Source organism: Saccopteryx bilineata, chromosome 4 (assembly GCF_036850765.1).
Source record: "Saccopteryx bilineata isolate mSacBil1 chromosome 4, mSacBil1_pri_phased_curated, whole genome shotgun sequence".
Lineage (NCBI taxonomy): Eukaryota > Metazoa > Chordata > Mammalia > Chiroptera > Emballonuridae > Saccopteryx > Saccopteryx bilineata.
The window spans coordinates 2,974,939-3,002,653 of NC_089493.1; the positions used below are offsets into that span (position 1 = coordinate 2,974,939).

Below are 27,715 nucleotides of genomic sequence, written 5' to 3' on the forward strand. Positions count from 1 at the left end.
CGCCCCACCGCCGCATTCTCCAATCTGCGCGAGGGAACCTCCCCTTCCACACTGCGGTCAGTCACCAATCGGCAGTGAGGAGCGGCCGGAGTACGCTCCTCCCCTCTTGAGGCTATTGAGACTTTGGATTGGCCAGTGAGACTGTAACGTAGAACTGCTTTCTCTCTGATTGGCGTGTCGGGCGCGCGGGGGGGGGGGCTGGCTCTCATTGGAAGAGAAGGTTGCGAGGGGGCCAGACTGTGCGAATTGTTGATCGCGCGCGAGGTGGGCTCTCCTGGGGTGCGGGTTCGGGGGCTGCGGGCGCAGGCTGGGCGAGGGCAGAGCCACAACCGGGGCACAGGCCTTCGCGAGTCCTGGCGGTGGGAAGGAACCTGGGGCCGGTGCAGCCAGACTCCTGACCGGCGGAGGCTTTGGAGGAGGCCGCAGCGCCAGTTTGGCCTATGGCAGTCCAGGGGCCGCGGGGCAGAGGCGGGCCGGACGTGTGAAGTGTCGGGTGGAGACGTTCCTGAGTCGTGTTCCATTGGTATACATGCACCACATCTTCTTTTATCCAGCCCTCTACCGAGGGGCACTTGGGTTGTCTCCATGTCTAGGCCACTGTGAACAATGCTGCGATGAACATGGGGGTGCATGTGTCTTTCCCCCAGTGTTTTCTAGTTCTTTGGGATAGAGACCCAGTAGAGAGATGGCTTGGTCATATGGTAGTTCCAGTCTTAATTTTCTGAGGAACCACCATACTTTCTTCCAGAATGATTGTAGTAATTTGCATTCCCACCAGTGAATGAGGGTTCCCTTTCTCCACAGCCTAACACTTGTTATTACCTGTCTTGTTGATAATAGCTAATCTAACAGGTGTGAGGTGGTGTCTCGTTGTAGTTTTGATTTGCATTTCTTGAATAGCTAGTGAAGATGAGCATCTTTTCATCTGCCTGTTGGCCATTTGTATGTCTTCTCAGGAGAAGTGTCTGTTCAGTCCTCTCCCCATTTTTTAATTGGGTTGTTTGCTTGGTTGTTGCTGAGCTTTGTGAGTTCTTGATATATTTTGGATATTGACTCCTTATCAGAGCTATTGCCTTTGGAGTCAAGTTCGTAAGTTGTTCTCTACGGCCAAGGTCCATAAGTTTAGTACCTATGTTTTCTTCTATGTAGTTTATAGATCTGATATTTAGGTCTTTTATTTTGAATTAGATTTTTTGCATAGAAACAGACTGTCATCAAGATTCATTCTTTTGCCTGTGGCTTCCCAATTTTCCCAGCATCATTTATTGAAGAGGCTTTCTTTTTTTTTTTTTTTTTTTTGCATTTTTATGAAGCTGGAAACGGAAAGACAGTCAGACAGACTCCCGCATGCGCCCGACCGGGATCCACCCGGCACGCCCACCAGGGGCGACGCTCTGCCCACCAGGGGGCGATGCTCTGCCCCTCCGGGGTGTCGCCATGTTGCTACCAGAGCCGCTCCAGCGCCTGAGGCAGAGGCCACAGAGCCATCCTCAGCGCCCGGGCCATCTTTGCTCCAATGGAGCCTTGGCTGCGGGAGGGGAAGAGAGAGACAGAGAGGAAGGCGCGGCGGAGGGGTGGAGAAGCAAATGGGCGCCTCTCCTGTGTGCCCTGGCCGGGAATCGAACCCGGGTCCTCCGCACGCTAGGCCGACTCTCTACCGCTGAGCCAACCGGCCAGGGCTATTGAAGAGGCTTTCTTTATTCCGTTGTGTGTTTCTGGCTCCTTTGTCAAAGATTATTTGTCTGTGTGTTTTTATTTCTGGGCTCTTGATTCTGTTCCATTGGCTATATGTCTGTTTATCTGCCAATTCCATGCTGTTTTGATTATCAGACTCGATAGTATAAATTGAAGTCATGGTAGTTGTTTTTGTGGGATTTTTTTTTAGATTCTATTTATTATATCTGGGTACAATGAAACAAGGAAGTGTTTAGGCTAGAAGAAGTAACAGGGGAGAACTTAGGTTGTTTTGGCTCACTCAGAAGTCAGAGAAAAGGGGACCTTGAAGACAGATTCAAGGGGTCTGCGCAGGACGAGCTGCCACTACCCCTTGCTCCCCTGATTGCAGGTCTCACAGCGACCCTTAGTGTTGAGGAGATGCACACCTGTGGGCGAAGGGGAAGGGGAAGGCGTGCTCCCTTGAGGGAGAGGTCCTCATGTTTGCTTCCAGTAGTGTGCAGACATTGCTTTTTCTGTAGCTGCGTCACGTGCACTCAGCAGCATGTAATGTTAACTGTCCCCCTACGTGGCACATCCCTCGGATGGTCAAGGCCTGCCCAAGCCTGCCACAGGGTCTCCTGTGCGCACGCTTCTCTCTGGTTGGAGAGCACGGGCAGGGTGGACAGGGCACCCTCCTGGGGCTGTCCATCTAGCGTTTGGTCCACCGCGGGTGCCTGTCAGTGTCACTCAGCCTTCAGGTGTCTGGTTAGAATCCAAGTTTTGTATTCAGGCCCCTCCCGGAGGCCGGAGCCTCCTGACAGTCCCCTGGCTGTGCCTGCCTCCAGCCCAGGTGGCCTCCGCTGCGCCCGGGTCCAGGGAAGAACACACGCTTTCTCTAGAATGAAAAGGCTAGGACTGGTATTTTGTCCAGGTGGTTTGGTGCCCTGGGGGTGGTACTGGGGGTGGTGCCTCGCTGGGTCACTTTTTACTGCCTGTCCTTGTCCTCAGGGCTCTGTGATTCTGAAGATGGTCATCTTGCCAAGTTAGGTGAGGACACAGTGTGTCCTCTTTTTTTTTTTTTTAATTTGTTGGTTTTAGAAAGAGAGAAAGACATTGATTTGCTGTTCTTCCATTGCACTCATTGCTTCACTCTTCTGTGTGCCCTGACCGGGGATCAAACCTCCAACCTCTGCGTTTCAGGATGATGCTCTAACCAACCGAGCCATCCGGCCTGGGTGCACCATGTCCTTTGCTCTCTGTCCTTAGGAATCTGACTCCACACCTCAGGGCAGCTTTGAGCTCATCAAAATACCCGTTGTGTCTGGCCTGTGGTGGCGCAGTGGCTACAGCTTTGACCGGGCACGCTGAGGTCACGGTGTGAAACCCTGGGCCTGCCCGGTCAGGGCCCATGCAACAAGCAAGTAACAAACAACTGAAGTGAAGTAGCTATGAGTTGGTACTTCTTGCTCCCCCCTTCTAACTCTGTAAAATCACTAAAATCTTTAAAAACTCCCACTTCACCTCCCCCTGTGCAGCGGGGCCTGCAGCCCTGGCCCTGCCACCCTCCAGCAGTGAGCAGCTCCCCCCCCCAGGGGAGCCACCCTCAGCTCCAATTTGCAGTCCTGGGGGTGGCAGTGGCAGGGAGCAGGGGGACCTCGGTGTGTTTATTGTCAGCCCTGCCCTGAACAGCCAGCCCTGGAGCCTCCTGTCACCTGCTCCAGACAGAACATAGGACCAGCCTTCTGGCCCGAGCCCCCCTGGCTGGGGCCCCGCAGCCTTGTGCCCGGGCAGGAAACCAGCCCTCTGGGCACCGGCTTCCTCCTGCCCGCAGCTGCCTCCCAGGGATCAGGCCAATCAGCACAGTTGTGCCCAGCCCCCGAACTCCCACTGTGGGTCCCCAGTACCAGACCTGTGTCTCCCTGACCCACAGTGGGAGTTCAGGGGCTGGGCACAACTGTGCTGATTGGCCTGGTCCCTGGGAGGCAGCTGCGGGCAGGAGGAAGCTGTAAGTGCGAGGCCTGGTTCGAGGCCTGGTTCTTGAAGCTTCTAAAACAACCTAATGTCTGAGTCGATGTCACATTCTAAACTGTGCAGCCGTCCCCTCAGCTGAGGTACAGGGTCTTCACAGGTCAGCAGGAGCACTGGGCCATGCTGGTAGACGACGCTGGCTTAGGGTCAGGGTCAGGGTCAGGGTCGAGTGGCTGCTGGCCTTGGCGTCTCCACACACCCTCCTGTTCTGGGAGGGTACGACGGGAAGGCAGAGTGGCTCGCGGGAGAGCCTCTGGGTGGCACTGGACGGAGTGTGCGGCAGCCAGTGGGCTGGGCTCCTGTCCCCAGCATCTAGTGCTCCGGCCCTGGCGAGGCTGGGAGGAGGCCACCCACATGCTGGCCGGGCAACAGCCAGGCCGGGGACACAGGCTCCATTGTTCTCCCTGGAGACGGCATGGTGGTCACAGAAGTTCCTGCCCCCCACCGTCCTGCAAGACCCCAAACTCACTTTTCCTGCTTTTCCCAGATTCCCCTGCAGACACATCTAAGAGAAATGAAAGTGGAAGAGGCAAACAACACTCCACTGGAATGAGCCTGGTGCGTGTGGACCTGCAGACGCGGTTCTCGCCCGGGAGGTGGGTCGGGCAGGGCAGGAGCTCCTTTCTGAAGCTCTGGGCAGCGGTGGGATGGGACAGCCCTGTGCTGTGGGGACGGAGTGGACGCGGGCTGGGGGTCCTCCCCACACGCCAGTGTGCGCACTGAGCCCCACGCTTCTGTTACCAAGGGCGGTTCTGGGCTGGTCTGTGCCTCGCCCCACTGATGTCCCTGCAGAGTGACGTCTCCAGCCTGTGGGCTGACGGTGACCCATCGCAGAGGGGACACCAGACGGCATACCTGGCTACCGTCACCACGACGCTCACCTCCCAGGAGGTCTGAGTTGACAGCAAGTGCATCAGAATTTGTGTCCCTGGGACATCGCTCATCTTTCTGGTCAGCCCGCTGAAAAAATGGACTTGGGTCAGCTGGACCTGAATCCCAGAATTATGGCTGCAATGAAGAAAGGTATACTAACTGATATGTATGTAAAGTGTGTGGATGTGCACGCAGGGGCGGGCAGAGGGGCCTGCAGTGACGGGTCCGGGAGACAGTTTGTCCTTGTGCTGTGACTTACTCGTTGTTGTCATTTACTTGTATTGCAACTGTAACCCTCTCTCGCCCACCCTGGAGGCACACTGGTGGTGAAACAGGCACAGCGGCGCCTGTCGGCCCCCCCGCCCCCCTGCCCCTCTGCCCCTCAGCCCTCCCCACCGCTCCCGGTCCAGGCTGGCCCCTCCAGACCAGACCACTGCCCACCCTGGACCACAGGCGGGCGGCCTTTTCTGTTGTGTGTGTGTTTGACTGAAAGCACATTTTAAAAGTTAATTCTGTTTTCATCAAAGTAATACACGGAGGTTGTGGAGAAAGTGAGGTGCAGCTACTCCCCACCAGTAGCCCCGGTGACTCAGGCTTCCTCGGGGTGGGGCTGGCTGGTGCCCCCACTGCCCGCAGCTGGAACACATCTGGGCCATGCCAGCTGTCCAGGTTGTGGATGGGGACCTGCTGGCCGTCATGGAGCTTGGGGGTGGGAGGGTGACTGTCCCTTTCTGGCACCATCTTCGGTTTCCCCCCAGGGTTAGTTGTCCCCTCCTCGTTCACACACGGCGTTTTCTGTGTACTTCCCACTGAACGACCGTCTCCGGTTTCCTGCCGGCCTGTCGGGCACCCATGGCTCCTTCCTCAATGCTCAGAGGGTGGGACCGCTCGCCCGCCTGTGTCTCCTGGGTGTGCACCCCAGCCCGGTGCCTGGCTGGCGTCCTGGGACCCCCTTTCACCTCCGGCTCCCGGGGGATTTGTCAGAGACACTCCCGCGAGGACACGGGACGACCAGGAGCCCGAGCTCTCCTGGGCTGGTCGCAGCACGGGGCTAGGTCCTGCTCCTCCAGCCGGGACTGTGCGTCACTTTTGTTTCTCCTTTCTTTCATCCAGCCTGACCGTATTTGGGTTTTTCTTTTTTACATTGATTTGAAAGAGAGGAAGGGGGTGGAGACAGAGAGAGTTGTGCATGCATTGGTTGCTTCTACTGGGAATTGGACCCGTGACTTCAGCACACTAGGACGCTCTACCCACTGAGTCACTCGGCCAAGGCCCGATTGTTTTTTTTTGTTTTGTTTTGTTTTTTACAGAGACAGAGTGAGAGTCAGAGAGAGGGATAGATAGGGACAGATAGGAACGGAGAGAGAAGCATCAATCATCAGTTTTTCGTTGTGACACCTTAGTTGTTCATTGATTGCTTTCTCATATGTGCCTTGACCACAGGCCATCAGCAGACCAAGTGGCCCCTTGCTCAAGACAGTGACCGTGGGTTCAAGCTGGTGGGCTTTTGCTCAAACCAGATGAGCCCGCGCTCAAGCTGGTGACCTTGGTGTCTCAAACCTGGGTCCTCCGCATCCCAGTCCAACGCTCTATCCACTGCGCCACCGCCTGATCAGGCTCTATTGGGTTTTTTTGTTTGTTTGTTTTGTATTTTTCTGAAGCTGGAAACGGGGAGGCAGTCAGACAGACTCCCGCATGCGCCCGACCGGGATCCACTCAGCACGCCCACCAAGGGGCGATGCTCTGTCCATCTGGGGCGTCACTCTTGCGACCAGAGCCACTCGAGGGCCTGGGGCAAAGGCCAAGGAGCCATCCCCAGCACCCGGGCCATCTTTTGCTGCAATGGAACCTTGGCTGCGGGAGGGGAAGAGAGAGGCAGAGAGGAAGGAGAGGGGGAGGAGTGGAGAAGCAGATGGGCGCCTCTCCTGTGTGCCCTGGCCGGGAATCGAACCCGGGACCTCTGCACGCCAGGCCGACGCTCTACCACTGAGCCAACCGGCCAGGGCTTCTATTGTTTTTTAACTGGAGCATTCAGGGCATGTGTAACTGAGGTAATTCCTGGGATTAACTCTCCCTTATGCCGAGTTATTTGTCCTGTTTCTATTTTGTTATTGTTTTGTGTTTTTGCATTCTTCTGATTGGCTGGATATAACTTTAGCATATTTCTCAGCTTTTCTCTTAGTTTGAAAGCAGCGTGTTTACCCAAGCCCAAAATTATTCGCTCTACTCCCAATGAGCAGACCCTCAGACACGCTGTCTCTGTCTCTGTCCCGCCCGACACCGCGACTGCCCGTGAGCCATCTGCCACCTCTCTGCCCTCTGCCCCCCACCGGCAGGGGCGATCCCCAGGCCCAGCCCCAGGTGTGGGTCTTTCTTGAGAAAGGTTTCCTGGCAGGACCCGGGTCACAGCCATGGCTCTTGGCACCTGGGAGAGGACCCCCCGCGCCCTCGGCTTCACTGCTGCAGCTGAGGGGTGGCCTCCCCCGTGCCCGGCGGTCATCGCGCTGTCCAGGGGCGCCCGTGGCTTGGGGAGCAGCTGGAGCTGGCTTGCTCGCCTGGTCCCCAGAATTGGAGATGGTGCTCTCGTCACCACCATATTATCTTCCGTCACCATCCTGTCCTGTCCTCTTCTGTACAATTTCAGCCAAACTGAAGTCCGTGCAGGAGGTTTTACACTTTTCCGGCCCAGACTTGCAGAGACTGACTGGCCTGTCCGCCCCCGACGTGCAGCTCGTGCTGAGGGCGGTCTCCTCACACCTGCGGGGAAGCAGCGTCTGCACAGGTCAGCGGTGTGCTGTGCGCCGCCCGGGCCCCGGGGCCTTCTGGGGTCCTCCTCCCTGTCACCACTCAGCTCCAGGCTGGGGACCGTGGGCACAGACTCCCCCGAGGCGTGGCTGTGGGGCATGGTGGTGGCACAGGGCCAAGGGACCCCTGCGCATGAGTTGGTCCTTGGGCCAGAGAGGGGTCAGGGCCAAGGGGCGCAGGAAGCCGGGTGCATAGCCGCCGGGCCGGCCTGGGGGTCTGGCTGTGGCCACCGCCTTGCCCTCCAGCAGCCGGCCCACCGCGGGCCTGACACCGCGGCCCCCCCAGCACTCGACCTGCACCTGCAGAAGGAGCGCTTCCCCGAGCAGCACCAGCGCCTGAGCCTGGGCTGCCCCGTGCTGGACGCACTGCTCCGCGGCGGCCTGCCCCTGGACGGCATCACCGAGCTGGCCGGCCGCAGCTCGGCGGGGAAGACCCAGCTGGCGCTGCAGCTCTGCCTGGCCGTGCAGTTCCCACGGCGGCTCGGAGGCCTAGAGGCTGGTGAGTGGCCGTCCCTTTCGGCAGAGGGTGGGGTATCCAGTTGGCTCTCAGGGTCCCCGCTCTGCTTTTGGCCGTTGCCCATCAAGGTTGGGACCAAGGGCTGGCTCCTGTGGTCGGCATCTTTCTCTTCACGGGGCTCTGCAAGCCCTCCCTGGGGAGAGTGAGCAGCCCCCGCCCCACGTGGGCCCCCAGAGGTCGCTGGCAGGCAGAGTCCCCTCAGCTGTGGCTGGCCCTCAGCTTACTTGCACAGGGGTCGCTCACCGCCAGCCTGCCAGCTGTTTGGCCAGAGCCAGAAGCGCAGGGCAAGTGGTTGTCCACTTCCTTCCCCACTGAGAAGCGGCTCCGGCCTCTCCTGCCTGGTGTGGGTGTGTGGGGGTGTGTGTGTGTAGGGAGGGAGTTTTCAGGGCTGCATGCTGCGTCCCAAGCGTTAGGAACTCAGGCTGTGTGTGGCATGTAAAGTCCCGAGAGGAACTCCTCGGTTTACTGAAAACCCGTGGGCCCCACATTGCCTTGAGGTCCTGCATGGACACAACGCAGCCCACACCTGTGAGCCCATCGCTGACCCTACACCTCAGGGCCAGCATCTGCCCAGGGCCATGGGGTGGAGACCTGGACCCGCCTCTGAGGCCAGGCCGCCTTCTCACCATGTGTCAGGCCTGCTGGTCCTTCACAAGTCCCCGTCATCACTGGGACCCTGGTGGGGCCTCTGGCCAGAGCTTGCTTTGTAACCCCATGTGTTTCCCTGTGGTCACCGTGAGCTCTGTGGAGCAGGGTCTGTGCCTCCCAGGATCCAGCCTGCCGGGCGCACTGCCACGTGGGTGTAGTGCAGGGCCTCCTGACCACGGGTGCAGCCCAGGAAGGCCCAGGGTGGTGCCCAGCCCCTCAGCAGCACTGCCCCGGAGCATGTGGTGCCTGGGTGGGTGGGCTTGGCCTCGAGAGTTGATGGCTCACCCCACAAAAGCGCTGCCCTAAGATGAGACTTGAGCTGCTTAGAGATGGTAGCGGTGCTGCCTGGGCCGGGCCCGCACTCTCCTGGGCCTCACACCGAGCCCCTGCCCCGTGCGTCTTCTGGGTGGGACAGCCAGGCTGACTGGGGGCCGCTGTCACATCACAGTCCTGTATCTCCTGAGCCTGGTCACCTTAGCTCCACAATGACCCCAGACGTTACAGCCCAGTGGGGGCTTTGGGATCTGCTTTTTCCTGGAACAGTCACCTGGGCAGGGACCTGTTGACATCTGTCCACGCTGGGACCAGCTCTGCGTCTGCACTCAGAGCTTTCTGACTCCCGTGGGGGATGGTAACAGACCACAAGGCAGGTCTTCAGGGCTGCCCGCCCCTGTCACCCAGGACACGGCAGGCCCAGTGTGCGCCCACTGTCCACGTCTCAACCTCAGCCTGATGTGCCCTGGCCCTGCCACGTGGAGGGGCCGCCGTGTCCACCCCCACCACTATCACAGCTGAGTCACCTCAGGGATTCCCAGGGGCCCTGCAGGTGGTGGCATCCCCTGGGTCTGAGGCCCGTGCTCCCATCTGGCCCTGCCCCTCTGGGAGCTGCCATGGCGGCCAGGATGCCCAGCACGCAGAGCCGGGCTCCTGGTGACGGTGAGGTCCCAGGGAAACCCAGGGGACCCAAGGACGAGAGCCAGCAGCTCGGAGGTAGGCAGGCCATCATCGGGCTGACCGCTGTCCGTCTCCAGAGGTGCAGCCCTCGAAGAGCAGAGAGACGCAGACCAGGACAGTGGCAGAGGGAAAAATAGACACAGCTGGGTGGCTGCTGGAACCACACTAAATGTTGGGTTTCCCCGAGACAATGACTTTCCCAAATTAGGTTTGAAAGACCTTATTTTGCAGAGTGGCAGAGTCTCCTGTGCCTAATAAAATGGGGAGCCCTCCTCGGGGCCTCCTTCCGGGCCACCTGCCCGCCAGCTCCTGAAGCCACCTGGGGGGGGGATGGCTCTCCAGTAGCACATGGCCTCAAGGGCAAAGGAGCTTGGGGGACCACTCCCATTGGCCTCCCGAGGGGTTCAGCAGGCCCGACTGGGGGGCATCTCCCCCGGGAATGCCCCGCCTCCTGCCAAGGACGGTCCAGGAGACAGACAGACTGACACAGTCAGACTGGGGGCTCCTATGCTCTCCTGCACCTCCTCTCTACCTCTGTGATGTTCTGTGGACACAAAATTAGATCCCAATTAAGAGTTGGACATGCACCACAGACAGGCGCACAGCCACGGAGTGGGCGCCCGGCTGTCCCTGCCATCTGCAGGCCGAGCCGGGGACCGTGCGCTGAGGGGACGCAGAGGCCATGTCGCCGGCCTGTTCCTGTTTTATGTCATCGGGATGTAAAATTCACTCTTAAAAATGTACGACTCAGTCTTTTCAGTATGTTCACCAGGTTGCATCCCCATCTCTACTGTCTGGTTCCAGACACAGCGTCACCCCAGAAAGGCTCTGCACACAGCAGCGTCCCTGGCCCCGGCCGCCACCTGCTCCGCCTGGGGACGTGCCTGGTGTGGACACCTCGTATAAATGGGACCAGACACACGAGGCCTTCTGTGTCTCAGCAGCGTGTGCACGAGGTCCACCCGCCTTGGCTGTTGGCTGAGTGACACTTGTTTACGTTTCTTCACCAGTGGACTTGGGTTGTTTGGCCCTTTGGGCTTTGGTGACCAGTGCTGCTGTGGGCATAGGAGGTGGGTCTGGTCCCCCTGGTGGACACATGGGACTAGAACTTCTGGGCCACTGGCAGCTCCGTGTGTAACTTCTGAAGACCACTGCACTTCCCATCAAGGGCTCCAGAGTCCTGTGTCTTCGCCGGCACCTACCTGTCATGCTGATGACCGCCGTCCCTGTGCTGAGGTGGCCTCTCGCTGTGGTTTCTAATTTCTCTAAACGACTATGTTCAGCATCTTTTCATGGGCTTGTGGCCATTTGTGTATCTTTGGTGAAATTGTTCACATATTTTTCCCACTTTAAAATCTGGGTTGTCTTTCTGCATTTGAGCTAAAAGAGTTCTGTGTGTTATCTGGAGACTAGACTCTTATCAGAAATATGCTTCGGCCTGACCAGGCGGTGGCGCAGTGGATAGAGCGTCGGACTGGGATGCGGAGGACCCAGGTTCAAGACCCCAAGGTCGCCAGCTTGAGTGTGGGCTCATCTGGTTTGAGCAAAGCTCATCAGCTTAGACCCAAGGTTGCTGGCTTCAGCAAGGGGTTACTTGGTCTGCTGAAGGCCCACGGTCAAGGCTCAGATGAGAAAGCAATCAATGAACAACTAAGGTGTTGCAACGAAAAACTGATGATTGATGCTTCTCATCTCTCTCCGTCCCTGTCTATCCCTCTCTCTTGACTGTCTCTGTAAAAAAAAAAAAAAGAAAAAGAAATATGCTTCGCAGTATTTTCTCTTTAATTTTTACTTCTTGATTTGAGAGAGAGAGAGACTTATTTGTTGTTCCATTTATTTATGCAGTCATTGCTTGATTCTTGTATGTGCCCTGACTGGGGATCGAATCCTCAACCTTGGTGCGTTAGGACAACACTCTTAAGCAACTGAGCTGCCAGGCCAGGGCTGCAGAATTTTTTTTAGTGGTTGTCTTTTCATTTTCTTGATCCTGTCTTTGGAAGCACCAACTTTTTCATTTTGATGAAGTCCAGTTTACTTTTTTTTTTCCTGTCTTCTGTCATATCTAAGAATCCATGGCCTGGCCCAAAATCATGATTTAACCACGTTGCCTTCAAAGAGTTGTACAGTTTCGGTTTAGTTTTGTGTGTGGTGTGACTTTGAGGCAAGGGTCTCCCTTCAGTTGCACGTGGATATCCAGTTGTCCCAGCACCGGGTGTTGAAAAGATTCCTTCCTGTGTTGCGTTATTCTGAGACCTTTGTTGAAAACCACTTGCCCTAAATGAAAGGGCATCTTTCAATGGCCCCTGGTAGCTGCTGGTCCCCAGGTCCACTCTCTGGGGCAGCACCGGGCCCCGGCCACCCTGTTGCATGTCCCCAGGTGTCCAGGCTCCTGGTGTCACGTTGCCTGTTATTTGTTGACTGGCTTTTCCCATCGCAGCAAAGACAGTTATATCCGCGTCGTCCGAATCATGGGGGAGCCATGCAAGTGGCATCCGGGAAACAGGCCCCACAGCGCTACAGAGGGGACATTTCCAAAGGCCTGTGTGCCTTGACCTTTACGCTCGGTTTCACTCAACACAGCCCAAGGCGCAGACCCACAGGGTAGCGTCCGGTCAGCGAGGGGCTGGAGTGGGAGACCAGCACCGGCCTGCCTCTTGCCAGGGCCCACAGGACAGTGTTGGAAGGGTTGGAGGTGGCCGCAGACAATTTCCCGCGTGCTCAAGGGCTCCATGGCTTCCAGGGGCCGTGTACATCTGCACAGAAGATGCATTCCCCGACAAGCGCCTGCAGCAGCTCATGGCCCAGCAACTGTGCCTGCGGACAGATGCTCTGGAGGACATCGTTGAGAAGATCAGGTTTGGCGACCACATCTTCATTGAGCACGTGGCCAATGTGGTGAGTGTCCTGCCTGTCCCTCCAGCCCGTCTGAGGGGAAGGCGGCCCCCAGTCACCAGTGCAGTGACATTCTGGTGGACCTGTGCCCCACATTCAGATAAATGTGACTCGCTACCTGGAATTCAGGCTGAACTGGGCATCCCATAAACTTCCTGTCAGCCCTACCCATAAGGAGTTGGGGCAGAGACTGCCCGGCCTGACCCTGACCAGGGGGAGCTCCTCAGACTGCTGGCCGGCGGGCGTGCGGAGGTGCAGTGACGGGGTCACAATTAGGTGGAGGGCCAAGTGCTGAGTGGGAGGGATTCGGGAGAGACAGGGCTGGGACTCGGCCCCAAACGAGCCAGGTCAGGCCTCTCCTGCAGCAGGGCTCCCCTGCTTTAAGAATTGTTATAAAAAAAATCTCACATGAAGAATAAGATGTATAAACTTTTAATTTTAAAAAAATTTACAATAAAATACATTATTACACACAGCACGGGGAAGCAACGGGGAACAGCCAAGTGGATCAGGGTCTCCCCAGAACGCTGCCCCCAACCAAGGCTACGCCCACCCTGCTGTCCCTCAGGGGCCTAGTGTGGCCGTGGCTCTGCATCCCACTGAGCAGCGTGGTGTTAGTGTGACAGTGTGCGCCCAGGTACGGGACACCAGGACACGGGAGAGGGTTAGTGCTGCAGGCTCCCAGCCAGGGCCCTCCAGCCGCGGCGACTGTCCCGGTTGTCACAGGGCCGGCTCTGGCCTCGTGTGAGCAGTGTGGTCCTCGGTCCTCCAGGGCGGGTGCAGCTTCACTGCGAGAGAAGGCTGTGGTCAGAGCCAGGCCGCCAGGACCCAGTGGCATTTCTAGGTTTTGTTCCGGAACCAGCTCTAGGGGAAGCAGGCCTCCCCACTCTCGCTGGCGTCTGCTGAGACTGGGGGGGGACAAGTCTCCGAACGGGTCCCCTCCTGGCCTCCTGGCCCCGCCGCCCACGCCCAGCACTGCCTGTGGTGACGGTGCGGACTCACGTTGGGGTTAGCGTCCTCTAGCCAGCTACCACTGCCGTCATTTTCCAGAGGCTCTCCTGCAGACGCCCTGGGGACGAAGCACAGAATGGCGTCACTCAGCGTGAGGAGCCCACTGACAGCTAGTCCTGACGGGACAGCTGGTGTCCGGCCGCCTGGCACCAGGGCCCGCAAGTGCCCACCAGCAGGGTGAAGTGGCCCCTGCCAGACCAAGGGTGCTGAGAATGCAGGGCTGGCTCCGGGCACCTGCAGCCCCCCTAGCTGTGTGCTGTGTCCCAGGCAAGCCTGGGGGAAGGAGAGACCCTGACACCAGCCCTGCTGCTCCGTCTCGTGTCTGCCAGGCTCAGGGCCGCCCCAGGCCCGACTAACGAGGGTACGGTCCTGGTGACCACAGTGGTGACAAGCTAGGCTGGTGATGTGGCCAGGTCCAGATGGTCCAGACCAGGTGTGAGGCCACCTAAGGAGAAGGTCACGGTGATAGCCGTGACAGGGCACAGGGGTTGGGACTTGGGAAGGAAGACAGGAAGGACATGAAGGGGACCCTTGGCACAAGGTGCAGGTGAAGATGTGGGCAGTCACACCACCTCCCCTTTGGCTCCCAGGACATGCTGCTGGAGTGTGTGCGTACGAAGGTGCCTGTGCTGCTGTCGCGGGGCTTGGCCCGCCTGGTGGTCATTGACTCTGTGGCAGCCCCGTTCCGCTGTGAGTTTGACGGGCCCGCCTCGGTGCACAGGGCCCGGGCTCTGCAGACGCTAGGAGCTGCACTGCGCAGGCTGAGCAGGGCCTTCCGGAGCCCCGTGCTCTGCATCAACCAGGTAGGCCGACCTCCCGCCCGCCTTTCCCTGCAGAGAGCCCCATACTCTGCACTGACCTTCATCTGACCTTCCAGGTGACAGAGGCTGTAGGGGAGCAGGACATAGGACCCAGATCGCCACGGTGCGCAGGGCTGCGGGGGAGGGGCAGGGCCACGGGGGAGGGGCAGGGCTGCCAGCCAGGTTCTGAGCATCATGCTGACCCCCGCCCTGCCACAGAGCCCTGGACGAACATCTCGCTCCGGCCCTTGGCATCGCCTGGTCCAACCAGCTGCTTGTGAGGCTGATGGCCGACCGGTGCCACCCTGAGGAGGCCCCGCTGGGCCACCCCACCCGCACCCTGAGGGTGGTCTTTGCCCCCCACCTGCCTCCCTCATCCTGTTACTACACAATCAGTGCCGAGGGCGTGCGAGGGGCACCTGGGACCCAGTCCTGCTGGAGCTGACAAAGCCCCTCTCCAGGACCCTCCCAGTGCACGAGCACAGGGGCCAGATTGGCACAGCACCCCTGGGTGCTTAGCTCAGGATCTCCTTGAACGTTGGCTCAGACCCCCACCTGGGGCCAGGAGCACACTGTCCCCCTGCTGTGCTGGCCCCTGCACCACAGAGAGTAGCGCTCTGGCCTGTGTCCGCATCAGGTCTTGGCCAGGATGGGCCAGCAGCCCCAGTGCAGGGACCGCTGTTGCTCCCTGCACGATCTGCCCATCCCAGAGGGGCGGGGCGTGAGGAGGGTGTTTTGTTACTCTTGCCTCTCTTGGCCACCACCCACTGCTGGGTGGAGGGCCCCACAGCCAGCGCTGGCCTGTGAAAGGAGAGCCCATCTGCTGGGAACACCCGTTCTTGGTCCATGAGAACTTAATCTGAAGAAGAAAGCAGCATCCCAGCATGTGCTCAGTGCCTCCCCAAAGCCTGGCCTCGGTGGTCGGAACATCAGCCCTGGCCTGGCGGGATGTGACAGGACCACTCGCATGGACCCAGCTCCTCACCGTGGCTGGAGCTTTACATCCAGATGAAACAGGACCTCCTGTCAGCACAGGGTCCTACTGCATCTGGGTGCAAACTAGAATCTAATCCTCTGGTTGTGTGGGACACAGGCTCAACAGTCACCCAGGGAGGTGTCTGCCCAGCCCAGGGGATGGGGCCTCCGCCTGTGTGGGCAGAGCCCAGGCTGCCCCCCGCCCCCCGGCAACCTGCTCTTGGCCAGGCAGTCCTGAGCACGGGGGCTCCGCTGCTGGCTCTCCACAGCCCTGGACAGGGCCTATGCCACCCTTGCTCAGAAAACCGGAGGCTCCAAGCAGTCAAGGGACCTGGCCGTACCCTCCAACTCTGGGCACATCTGACCCTGAGGCTGTAAACCAGCTGCTCTGTTTGGACACTTTTCTAGGACAAGATGGCCCACTTGTGACTCTTGTGACTTTCACATTTTCAGTCATCTGTGACCCTAAAAAGGTGTAAACTGGCTGATGTAAAACAAAGTTCAGGGTTCGAGTTTGACAAACAGCCTTTCTGCAGGTGCCCAGACTTGACAACAGGATGTGAGACACTTTATTTAATTAAATATAAACAATTTCAAATGGTTTTCTACTGAAATCACACAAACAATGAGAGTGGGAAAAGCTCCCGCTCCAGGACAGAGCAGACATTTAAAGGATGACCCTGGGCTTCACCCATCCCAGGATGCCCACCCAGCACACTGACAGGCGCACCTGGCCCTGCCTCCCGGGCCTCTGCACCACCCACCTCGGACTGGACACCCCACCCCACTTAAGGTCAGTTCCACACTGTAGACACCACGTTCTCCCTGTAATGTTGGGGACCCCTTAGAAACAGTGTGTGTACATGACACCCAGCTGCAAAGGCCAGCTGACCCCACTCCAAGTGAACACACCACCAGGTTGGCATGCCAACATGCTGTCCAAGAACACTCATAAAGTTATGACAGGGAGAAATTATCTGTTCTAAGCTGTGTCCTTAGCTATACTTCTACTACTTTACTACAGACGCTGAATCTGTAACTACACGATACTCCCCACAGTTTTGATTTGTTTTTTTACAGGGACAGAGAGGGATAGACAGGGAAAGAGAGGAACGGAGAGAGATGGGAAGCATCAATCATCGGTTTTTTGCTGCAAGACCTTAGTTCAATAATTGCTTTCTCATATGTGCCTTGACCGTGGGCCTTCAGCAGACCGAGTGACCCCTTGCTCAAGCCAGCGACCTTGGGTCCAAGCTGGTGAGCTTTTGCTCGAACCAGATGAGCCCACACTCAAGCTGGCGACCTCGGGGTCTCGAACCTGGGTCCTCCTCATCCCAGTCCGATGCTCTATCCACTGCGCCACTGCCTGGTCAGGCCCAACAGCTTTTTAATTGCAGAAAAGCTCCATCTAAATCCTTCCCACGTTGTGAAGAGCTCCCAGTGGGGCTGGTCCTCAGCCCTGGGGAGGGGCCGGAAGAGTCTGAAGACCCATTCCCCACAATCTCCACCCTCAGACTCTACTGTTCAGAATCACATGGTGGGTCCCACAGACACTGCACAGCTCTCCACTTCGGGCTGTCCCCTCTGGGGATGAACTGGCAGGAACTATTGTAGAAGCAAGGGCTGGCACCCACAGGATCCCCCACCAGTGAAGGAAAACACTGAGCAGGGCTGACTGCTTGTCTTCGAGCAAGTGAAAATGCAGATAGCCAGACCTGAAGGAGGTTACACCCCGCCCTCTGTTTCGGGATAAGGTCAACTGGCTTCAGTTCCTCTGACCTCTCTCGTTCCCACAACCTGAGAGGACCAGGCCACCGGCCTGGCGTCAGGTCCGGCTCCGTGAAGGGTCCGACACAGATGGGGCTGCCAGCAACTCAAGTTCCATGCCGTTCGGAGCCTGCTGTGAGGCAACGGGCAGCAAGGGAAACTAGGTTTCTGAGGTGCTGTGTCAGCTCTGTGGCCATGGAGGAGTCAATTCCAGGGGCAAGGGGACAGCCCCTGGTCCCTCCTGATTACAGTGGGACACAGCACAGGGACTCACCTCTGCTCGCCAGTGGTTTCTCATAACCCATGGGATTTTTAACTTAGAAAGTACTGATCCATCACAACCTGCAAAACCTAAATATTTAGATGTCAGGAGTCCCAAGAGCAGCACAGCCAGCAGAAGTGGGCTGCAGTGGCTGGTCACTGTGGGCAGCAGAGGTGGCCCGCAAACTAGAGGCTGGAAACCAAGGGAACAAAGTGCACTGTCACCAACATGCAAGCTACGTCACGAGGGACGACTGTTAAATTATATGAAACCTGGAAAGGAAGTTTCAAGTCCAGACTCACTGTGACCAAACCCAGGAGCTACTGCTTCCAGCCCCAATTTCACGCTGAGGCTGAGTGACACATGGAGCCCAGGGTACCTCAGTGAACAACCCCCAAAAGCCATCCCCTGAGCCCCACCAGTCAGCCACCAATGAGCCCCAACCCAGGGCTATTCGTGTGGAAAAGGTAGCTGGGAATGAACAGAAGCCAGGGCCTTGGCTGTGACACCACTGTCCTTGCATCAACACCTTTTCACCAGATGCTTGCTGACGCAGACCCTCAGGTCTGGGGAATGACCCTCTACCCCTGGCCGGGACACGCCCTGTTTGTGCCCCAGAGGAGTGATGCCTCGGCTGACCTGAGAGTGTTCCTGTCAAACCCCACCCTGTGTTACATAACCCACAAGAGGAGCTTTTTAAAAACAAACAGGCACCTCCGCGTGCTCAGGCCAGGGCTCCGGGGGGGTGTTCCTGGCACTTGCCTGTTACCCACTCTCCTCCATACTCAGGGCTCCTGCCACAGACCATAAGCAGCTTATTCTCCAAGGTGCAGGGGAAGGTCTTAGGCTCTCAGGCACAGCTTATGAAGTATTGCACTAACTGAATGTAAGCCAGACTCGTATCGTGCAGAAAGTGCGTGTCCACACGTGGCAGCCAAGTCCGAGCTGAAGCCACTGCTGGGCCATCTGCGCCTGGCCGGTCTCACAGTCACGAGGGCTGCAGAGCACATAACAGAATTCAGGGCAAGCCTCCGTGGGGGTGTAGGTCACTGCCCAGGAAAGGAAGTGAGCTGTGGCTCCCTCCCGGCAGTGTGGGCAGGGGTCTGGCAGGGCTGGGGTCTCGGGGATTATTTAGCTTGGCCTTGGCCCGCAGGGGGCCAGGTCAGTGTGGCTGGCACTCAGAGTTCTGGAGTCTGCTAGACAATTATTTCGTTCCTGCGTAAAAAAACAAATGGAAAAATTATACTTAACCAGCACTTCTAACAACGCCACCCTCAAGTGGCCTGAGCTCAGTCACAGCTGAACAGGAGTCCCTGCACTCAGTGGACAAGGGAATGAAAGGCTGTGTCCAATGCCGGCCCCTAGCCCAGTACCTTCCTTACTCTCATTAGCAGTGGTGCTTAAGGCAGAGTCCACACCCTACTGACCCCGTGTGGCTTCCACCGAGCCTGGTGGACAGCGCCCTGGGAGCAGTCCCTTCTGAGGGTGCTGCAGAGAACCGGCACGTCCGGCAGGCCCGTCACTTGGGGAACGTCAGCATGTCAGCTGGTCCGGAGCAACTGGGAAGGCCGCTGAGGGCACAGTGCGGGAGGCTGGGCACCGGCAGGCGGGCAGTAACTGAGTGACTGCAGGAGCCCAGCGGCCTGGGGGAGCCCGGCATGCCCGAGGAGCAGGGCCTGGCCACCTGACCGTCAAACCAGCCATTTAAAAAAACAAAGTTAAAAGGCTGTTTTTGACAGAGAATAAGATGCCAACAGTTTTAAATGCGAGGTGACACGTTCATGCGAGACGTGGACAACTGACAAAGTGCTCACAATTGCAGTGTCAAAGTGACAACGTGTCAGTTACATTAGTAAAGTTTTAAAACACTGAATAACTTAAAACAATAATTAGTTATAAACTTATTAGAGGATAAAATACAAATTAACAATACAAGTTAACTAGCCAAGTTTTTAACATTACTTTACCAGAATATTTACTTTTAATGCAGACTCAGGAAATGTCACCGTGATGCCCCTATGTCTAAGAACCAGACAGCGATGTCTGCAGGGCTCTGTGGGAACTGCAGAACTGCCGAGAGTCTGCAGCCAGCCCACCAGCCTGGTCTGGGGAGTCAAGGGCACAAGGTGGGGCGAGGCTCCTTACTTGGAAATGGTCTTCAGCTGCCTTGCCACGCACGTTTAGGACACTCAGAGAGCTGGCACGCTTCATGCTGCAACCAGGACAGTGGACACGCAAGGACAGGCGTCAGCACACCAGTCAGCCAGGAACAGACAGAGCAAAGCCACCCTCAAAGGCCTGTGGCCACGGACGCCCGTTCACCTCACTGGGAAAGGGACGTCCACCCAATTCCAACCATGAATGCCCCAGGTCTAACTGTATTTAGTGCTCAGCAGGAAAAAAAGTTTCAGCGAAAACGGTTGTCTTAAAATACCACACATAACCTCCAGGGTCACTATGGTTACATGTCTTAAAACCTGCTCCCAGTGGAGCCGAGAACCTCCGCAGAGCAGCTGGCTGGCTGCAGCACGGGCTTTGGGAAGGCAGCCCACGACTCGTGTGGGGCTCCTCGCCACCCTAGGGGACCATGTTAAAGACAGACCCTCGAAACTCACTGTTGGGATCAAACTATGAACTGATCCTGCACTGTATGTATTTTCTCTATTAAAAGTAGAAAAAAACAATTTTTTCATTAGTAAAACTCTGAAGCTATTATTTCTCTGCTTATAAATCAAAATTTAAAAAAAACTTCATGACTTTAAAGAAATATGGTGACTTACACATATCGTTTTTCTCCCACTGATACCCTTATAATACTTGACTTAATACTCCACAAATTGCCTATGACCTAAACAGAAATTATGGACAATCGTATAATTTGGTAATTGCTTGCCACTATATCACAGGTGCCGTCAAACTGAAAGTCCCCTTAGCTTTTACAGCTCAAATAGCCAAACTCCTATTAGGAGTGACATTAAGTGTTTACAACGGGATCTGCAGTTCTGACTCTGAACTCGCTGCCACACAGTGGACTGCAGGCATGGCTGCAAGGCTGAAGCATGCACGTGACGGGTCAGTGCAGCCAGACAGACACGGGAACACTCAGGACTGAGGCCCAGGGCAGGGCCCGTGTCCACAGCAACATGCACACAGTCCAGCCTGTGGACAACAAGCTTTCATTGAATTAACTGACCCAGAAGCAAAGACATTATCCCCAAGTAAAGCTCACTCCCAAAATGTCCCACCCAACCAGGACAAAAAAAAAAAAAACACCCTGATGAGCCCCACACCATATTGCCAGAATTCTGAATACTTCTTTTTCTACTTAGAACTACTCAAGAACAAAGAACAAAAACAAACCAAATCATAAGCACACTGTGGCATCTTTAATTATCCTATTACTTAATTGGCCAATTAACTTTTTCCAAGAAAGCTACACAACCTTGAGCCTCAAGCCCCTGCTCCTTACACGACTTGCTCCTCTCCTCGACTCCTCCGAGACTTTGAGACTGCCCGCCCACACGCCCCACCCAGGCCCCTGGCCCCCTGGTGCTGGAACTGCACAGCACACTGACTCCCTGGGTAGGCCCACAGGCTGCACACACTCCTGGAGCTGAGGTCAGGTCTTCAAGCCCAGTCCTCAACCCACAGCAGTGGCCAGACAGGAACTTGCTAGAAAGGGTGGCCCAGCAGTATGCGTGTTACTGACACCCAGCAGACGCTGACATGCTCACATTTGAGAAGCACCGGGCCAGTTAAGACACACAGTCACTCTCACCTGGAAAGACCAATCGACTGTGTGTATAATTTTATGGGATGAAGTTTCTAAAGTCGTTTACTTTTTTTTTCTTGGTACTTTTCTGAAGTGAGAAGCTACAGGCAGAAAGACTCCCACATGTGCCCGACCAGGATCCACCCGGCATGCCCACCAGGGGCGATGCTTGGCCCATCTGGGGCGTTGCTCCATTGCAACCAGAGCCATTCTAGCGCCTGAGGCAGAGGCCATGGAGCCATCCTCAGCACCCAGGCCAACTTTGCTCCAATGGAGCCTTGGCTGTGGGAGGGGAAGAGACAGACAGAGAGGAAGGAGAGGGGGAGGGGTGGAGAAGCAGATGGGCGCTTCTCCTGTGTGCCCTGACCAGGAATCGAACCCAAGACTTCTACATGCCAGGCTGATGCTCTACAGCTGAGCCAACCGGACAAGGCCTAAAGTCATTTACTTTTAAAAAAAGTTCACTAAGGTATTATCTCAAATAAGATTATATATGAAAATGTTAGTATGTCCAAACGTGTGAGTTGATTTTATTTTATGCCAGGTCAGGCTAGGGGTTTGCCGTGCTGGGATGTTCACACACTGTTACATCTCATCAAGACAGAGATGTGGCAGAAAGAGAAAAGAAGAGTCTGAGCTTCGCCAGGGGGAAGGAAGGCATCTGTCACAGGACCTTGACCCAAAACTGGCCTCTGCATTTAGAAAGCTTCACAGCATGCACAACCTCAGCTAGGCAGCGCGAGGCCCTCGGGGACAGCACACGGGCCTGAATGGAGCGCTGGGACATGCGGCCGCCTCCGCTCAACACGGCCAGCACAGCAATGGGAACCAAGCCACCCCGGCAGTCTGTTCAGGTCCTCATCACGCCGTGAGGAAAGGGGCTTCCTCTTTCAAACTTCAGAAACAAACAGTAAGTAACCCTGTCATTTCAGTCCTAGAAATCTGTCAATGTTTTAGAACAAGAGCATGTTATTCCAAAGGCACTAAAGACCCTGCTTCCCAAGCATGCCGTCATGTGACGTGTCACAGCATGGGGCAAGACTCCGTGCCCAAAGCCCCTGGGTTCACAGCCCTGCTGGCTCCCAGCACAGGCTCCAGCTGCTGGTTCTCTCAGCAGATGGCCTGGGGCTCAGACCCCTCCACAGAAACGGGCTGGCCAACAAGCCTGAGCAGCAGGGCGATAGCCACTTACAAAGCCCAGGTCAGCCCTCTGGCCTCAAAGCACTCAGACCGGTGCTCACCACAAGCAGACAGGCCCAGCTGCCAAGCAAGGGCAGGCCCGAGGGGCCCAGCCGGGCATCACAGCCTCAGACATGACAGCAATGAGCCACACACATCTGCACACAGCAGAGGGGACGCCTGGAAAGGCACTTAACTTACCCGAGGAGCCTCGTCTCACTCCTGAGACCAGAGAATTCTGACCCGCAGAAAAGTACAATCCCTTTTAAAACAGTTTTACTAAGAGTCAACCTGTACAATGTAGGTACCATTTTGAAAGTCAGAGTTTCAAAACAGCTGACAAAACTGTTTCTGTGAGAAATGTATCCAGAAACTGGAGGCTGTCTACACCAACAATAACCCAGTGATACCTAACCGAAGTACAAAGAACCCACCTGCAATATGCCTTATAAAAAACAAGCCTGACCTGTGGTGGTGCAGTGGATAAAGCATGGACCTGGAACACTGAGGTCCCAGGTTCAAAACCCTGGGCTTGCCCAGTCAAGATACATACGAGGAACAACTACTACAGGTGATGCTTCCCACTCCTCCCTTCTCCTTCTCTCCCTCTCCTCTCTCTAAAAATCAATAAATAAAATCTTTAAAAATAAAATAAAAAACAAAGAATATCTTAGAACAAATTCCTTTAGTAACTTAAATGTTAGTGTTCAAAAGCCTGTAAGACCTATGACTGAAACCTTTATCTCGGAATTTCGCTCGGATCTCCAACAAAAATACAGACCGAGTCGCAGCTCATATCTTTAAAAAAAAAAAAAAAAATTTGTATGTTGGTCTGTTCATATCTCAAGGTGCCACTGTACATGGGAACCTACAGTTTTTAAATCTCCTAAAGAAACTCCTTATAATCAAGTCTTGAAATCATGATCCTTCTATTTAAAACCATTTTTCTCCCTATATTTATACCTGCTAGCTTTTGATTTTACAAGATTAAAACTAATTTAAAAGGATCTAAACTAATGCTAATTTTTTTAAAAGTACTGCACATCTCGAGTAAACCGGCTAGCATGCACCAGTTTTCACTAAAGTCAAGTTCTCCTCTTCACTGGTAACGCTTTCTTTGGTATCGGCCCTCCAGGCCTCTAGACAGCAACAAGCTTCACAGAGAGCCTCAGCCCTCCCTGGGGAAAGCAGATTGAAACTAGGGGAAGGGCCCCAGCAGAATGGTTTCTCTGCGGTCGGTCTGTGCGGGAGCAGAAACGGCCTTGGACACTGCGGTGGGCGCGGGGCGGCAGGAGGAGATAGTTACCCGGGGTTCTTGGGCTCACTCTCTCGGGAACTTCCTCCCTTCAGCTTCCTAACCAGCTTCTCACTGCTGCGTCTAATTGAGGCCCGGAGTTTGCTAAAGGAACCACTGCGTTTTAAAGATCCAGTGCCATCCTGAAAGAGACGTGAACAGACGTGAAGCTGCAGGCGGCCCTGCCCCACCGCCAAGCCGAGTGACAGGACTCCCCCACGGCTGACCGGCTCAGCTGGACGGCTGGCAGTACCAGTCCTACAGAAATGACCAATTTACCATGCAAGTGTACTTCAGTAGAACTCTATCAATTTTACATCTGGTTAAAAACAATCTAATGATCATGAACACCTTTAAACATGACTCAATATAATATCATCGCCACAGGAAATTACTTTTTGCTGCTTTGAAACAAAAAAAGATAACACAAGTCTCAAGAAAATAAAGGTGGCTTCTAGAGCTATCACCAAAAGCAATCTCACACTTAATAAACATGGGACCCAAAATATGAGGTCTGACACAGACATTTGCCTTTTAACAATGTCATACTTAGATATACTGTTTTTTCAGTAAATTTTAACAAAATTTTATTCAATGCTGATTATAAGTGTGGTTGGAAAATGAAATAAAATGCTCATTCTATACAAATAACTAAAGCTCCTCAGACACCTTGTAGAAACAAGGAAGAGTGCCCGGCTTTTGTCCTAATCGACTCGGACATCATGAAGGACACAGCTGGCAGTATGGAAATCAAACACACAGAGCGGGAAAATGTGTGTACAGCAACTTTTATTCTCAGAATGAACCCCTCAGTGTGATTAACGGCAGCCTGTTCCCTCCAGAAGCTACGCAATGCTGCATTCTATGAAAGAGTGACAAGTTCTGCGCAGACAGACACCAAGACACAGGTCAGTTGGAGTGAGTTTATTAGAAGTTAGAAAGACACAGGTACACAAATCACTCAACACAGGAAGATTAGTAGAGAGTGCAGAATTGCTAGTTTCACACAGACTACACAGCTGAGGCTACATGGGCAGGGTCCCGGGGGAGCCGGACCCAGCCAGGTGGCGCCAGGTCTCTGAGGACAGCAGGAGCACATGCCCTACTCCTACAGCCTAGTGAGTGTCACTGGTCACCACCATGCCATTGCAGTAACACCTGTGGGACACGCCTAACTACCTTTTATCAAAGTGAACAGCTAATTGTTCTTAATTTTTAAGCTCATATATTATACAGTATGTGATTTTTATTGAGACAGTTTATACTACTAAGTACATATCTGGCAAAGCTACATGTATACAGAGACAGGGAGCCCCCCGAAAGGACAGCAGCACCGAGAGGAATGGCCAGTCACAGAGTGTAGCTCTGACAAGAATCCTAGGGGTCGCTAAACACAGCAGTCAGCACGCAGAGGAAAGCTGGAAGTGCCGCCGTCATGCAGGAGAGAGTCACACAAGGCAGCTAGGCCTGTCAGGCAGAAATGGGGGGAGAGAGAGAGCCCAGATGAAACTCTTGGGAGCAAAGAGCCATTTCCCACACAGCACAGCTTGGCTTACAGTATTTCTAGGTCACAAAATCTTACAGCACTGTTAATCACTTTAGTATTTGGGATTATCTTCCACCTGCTTCCGTCGGCCCAGAATAAAAAGGTACTGACTGGACCTGAAGTCACCTTGTACATTGCCTAGTCTACGCATTCCTAACCATCCTCAAGATAAAATTCAACATTTTTAGAGCATGGATTAGCACTGTGCTAAAAATCTTGATACTTACTATATAAAGGTTTCCAAGTAACTGTACAGGAAGGAGATTGCACAACGGAAACATGGACAGTGACCAAGAAAGGCTACACACGGGAGGAGCTCTGTTCAAGTTTTAACTTCGTCAGAAATCCTTCTATATCCCTAAAGTTCTCTCTGAAATCAGGGAGGACTTTCTCTTAAAAACACTAGCGTTTTAGACACTGCAGGCACTTTAAGAAGTGCCGTCTTTAAAAGCCTATCACACATTCTAAACATGCACTTGATTGTCCAAAGTCAAGCTAATGACAGAAAACAGACTCCCACAGGCAGCAGTGCCTCCTGGGCCCTGGTGGACGAAGCCCCGACAGTCCTGTACCGAAGCCCCCGACACAGGGACTGAGCCCGCTCGTTCTGACTCACCATGGAACGCTGAGCAAGTCATTTAACCAGCCCGAGCTTCATCTTTCTCATCTTTAAAATGGAAAAATAAAACTTGTTACCAACTCCCCATGAATGTTGGGAGGACAAGAAAACATCAGTTCTTCTCTTCAGAAAAAGGATGTTAAAACGTTCATGTAATTCCATAAATTGCACGCCCGTGCTGTACATTTCAGAACTCAGTGCTCACTGCAATGCCGTAGCAGGGTATGGGCGAGCTCCCTGACACTCACCCCGCCCCTCCCTGCCACATCCTGGCCACAGCCAGCCCTGGGCTCGAGGCAACACGGGTGCCCGGGGCCACTGCAGTTGTCTGCCCACCCTGCACTCAGCCCCTTAGACCCCATGAGAGCCAGTGGGAAGGCGAGCCCCAAGCCGGCCTGAAACAGACAGGTCCTACTCAAACTGGGCTCCGGGGCTGGGTGGGCTGGCTGCACCCTCAGGCTCACTGGCACCCACTGCTGTCCCCTCGCAGTCCTGAGAGCACTCACAGCCAGTGAGCTTTCTAACAGGAGGGGAGAGCCTACTGCATGGGCTATGAATATACAGCAGTGGCTCTGGCCGGATGGCTCAGTAGATAAAGTGTCATCCCAGCACACCAAGGGAACGGGTTCAATCCCAGGTCAGGGCACATATGAGAAAAAACTAATGAGTGCTTAACCAAATGGAACTAATTATTGTCTTGGATTTCAAGTGATTTGGTATTTTTAATTGTTTTGTATATATTCTAGTTGTCTTCCTAATTTTTAAAAATAAAAATGAATCTACTTCTACTTAACAATCTATCCCAATCACCAGTATTCCTGGGTTGAGATCCAGTGGTGAGAAGTTTCAGAACGAGCACATGAAAGGACAGGGAGGGGGAGGGGGAGGGGGGGGAGCCCCGGAAGGGCCCAGGAGAGAACAGGCCTGAACACAGAACAGCCTGTGCAGAGGCGGGGCGGAGGGGCGGGCCCTCCCGCCACTGTGACAGAAGGTGCGCGTGCTGCCGGAGGGCCCGGGATGCTGCAAACACACATACTTAATAACAGCAAAGCCCGGATGCTCCCGTGTGGCCAGGGGCACCTGGGCCTCACAGCCGACAGGAAGCCACACGGTCGAAGATAAAGGGCATCCAAGTTTACACAAAAAGCCTTCCTTTGCGTACAACCTCTGCGTTTTTAGAAGCAGGACCACAGAGAACAAGCTCAGAAGTGTCCTGACAGTGACTTTCAGGTCTGCACTTGATACAGGAAGAAGTGTGAGGAAGCTTCATCTTCGCAGACTCGAATCACAATCACTATGGGCTCTACTTTTCTGAGAAAATAGAATTGTGCTTCCCTAAACAAATCACCTGCTGTGTCAAGAACCTCATCAAACCCTTCACGTGACCATTAGGTCGGGTCCAGTAACCTCACTTTCCTTGTATCTGAATAATGTACAATTCAGTTCTCTGCTGGCACAGACTTCAGTTCCTACAGGGAGCGAGGATCTTTACCTCTGACCACGTTGCCCTCTGTTCCAAAGGTTATTTATTTCTGAATGCTGAGCCAGATCCTGCCTGTCTGCGGAATGGTCACAAGTAACGGAACAGAGCTGTGGGCTGCTCCCTGGACCACCCCTGCCAGCGTGGCACCTGCCCGTGGGCAACACAGTTTTCTCCCTGTGGTGTGGCTTTCAAACTTTTTAAAGAGCACTGAAATTCTTTTTAAAACTTAAAATCAAATGCAGAAACCCAAAGTAAAATAAAATCAGAAAGGCATTTTCTGATTAGGAATGTGTAACAAGTCCTTAGGGTGATGCAGTGAACTGGCGAGGACAAGACCACCACTTTTTTCTTTTTCTTTTGTATTTTTCCGAAGTGAAAAGTGGGGTGGGGGAGACAGACTCCCGCATGCGCCCAACCGGGATCCACCTGGAAAGCCCACTAGGGGGCGATGCTCTGCCCATCTGAGGCGTTGCTCTGCTGCAACTGGAGCCATTCTAGCACCTGAGATGAGGCCATGGGCATACTCAGCGCCCGGGCCAACTTTGCTCCAATGGAGCCTTGGCTGCAGGAGGGGAAGAGAGAGACAGAGAGGAAGGAAAGGGAGAAGGGTAGAGAAGCTGATGGGCACTTCTCCT

At 54.9% G+C, this 27,715-nt stretch overlaps 2 protein-coding genes across 24 annotated transcripts in view; one reads left to right on the forward strand and one right to left on the reverse strand.

Moving 5' to 3' along the window:
• The first annotated feature begins 210 nt into the window (after positions 1–210).
• On the forward strand, positions 211–15,754 carry XRCC3 (X-ray repair cross complementing 3). 7 transcript variants are annotated; one of them, XM_066274975.1, is made up of 9 exons: positions 211–264; positions 4,172–4,242; positions 4,430–4,707; positions 7,202–7,339; positions 7,648–7,860; positions 12,221–12,375; positions 13,974–14,186; positions 14,261–14,307; positions 14,403–15,754. In XM_066274975.1, exons 3-9 carry the CDS (start codon positions 4,653–4,655, stop codon positions 14,626–14,628), a joined length of 1,047 nt encoding a protein of 348 aa, XP_066131072.1. In that variant the 5' UTR covers positions 211–264; positions 4,172–4,242; positions 4,430–4,652; the 3' UTR covers positions 14,629–15,754. The 7 variants fall into 7 exon arrangements, with proteins under 7 accessions (XP_066131072.1, XP_066131079.1, XP_066131074.1 ...); XM_066274977.1 differs by having other exon boundaries at positions 223–264; positions 4,172–4,280; XM_066274978.1 differs by having other exon boundaries at positions 223–264; positions 4,477–4,707.
• Positions 12,789–27,715, reverse strand: part of KLC1 (kinesin light chain 1) — a 60,431-nt gene continuing 45,504 nt past the window's right edge. For 3 of the 17 annotated variants that reach the window (XM_066274962.1, XM_066274959.1, XM_066274960.1), the window contains exons 14-16: positions 23,445–23,575; positions 19,333–19,399; positions 18,013–18,402 (exon numbers count right to left, since the gene is read on the reverse strand). In XM_066274962.1, coding sequence (XP_066131059.1) covers positions 18,319–18,402; positions 19,333–19,399; positions 23,445–23,575 — 282 coding nt within the window. In that variant the 3' untranslated portion in view covers positions 18,013–18,318. Of the gene's footprint in view, positions 13,161–13,374; positions 13,442–18,007; positions 18,403–19,332; positions 19,400–23,444; positions 23,576–24,660; positions 24,900–25,594; positions 25,646–27,715 lie in introns of those variants that run through there. The other 14 variants (XR_010731189.1, XR_010731188.1, XM_066274973.1 and 11 more) reach the window with 9 other exon arrangements.

Excerpts from the sequence above, each read along its gene's own strand:
- XRCC3 (XM_066274975.1), top strand. The coding sequence starts at position 4,653 with ATGGACTTGGGTCAGCTGGACCTGAATCCCAGAATTATGGCTGCAATG. Across the intron at positions 12,376-13,973 it reads TTGAGCACGTGGCCAATGTG|GACATGCTGCTGGAGTGTGT; the intron begins GTGAGTGTCCTG and ends TTTGGCTCCCAG. Across the intron at positions 14,308-14,402 it reads ATAGGACCCAGATCGCCACG|AGCCCTGGACGAACATCTCG; the intron begins GTGCGCAGGGCT and ends GCCCTGCCACAG.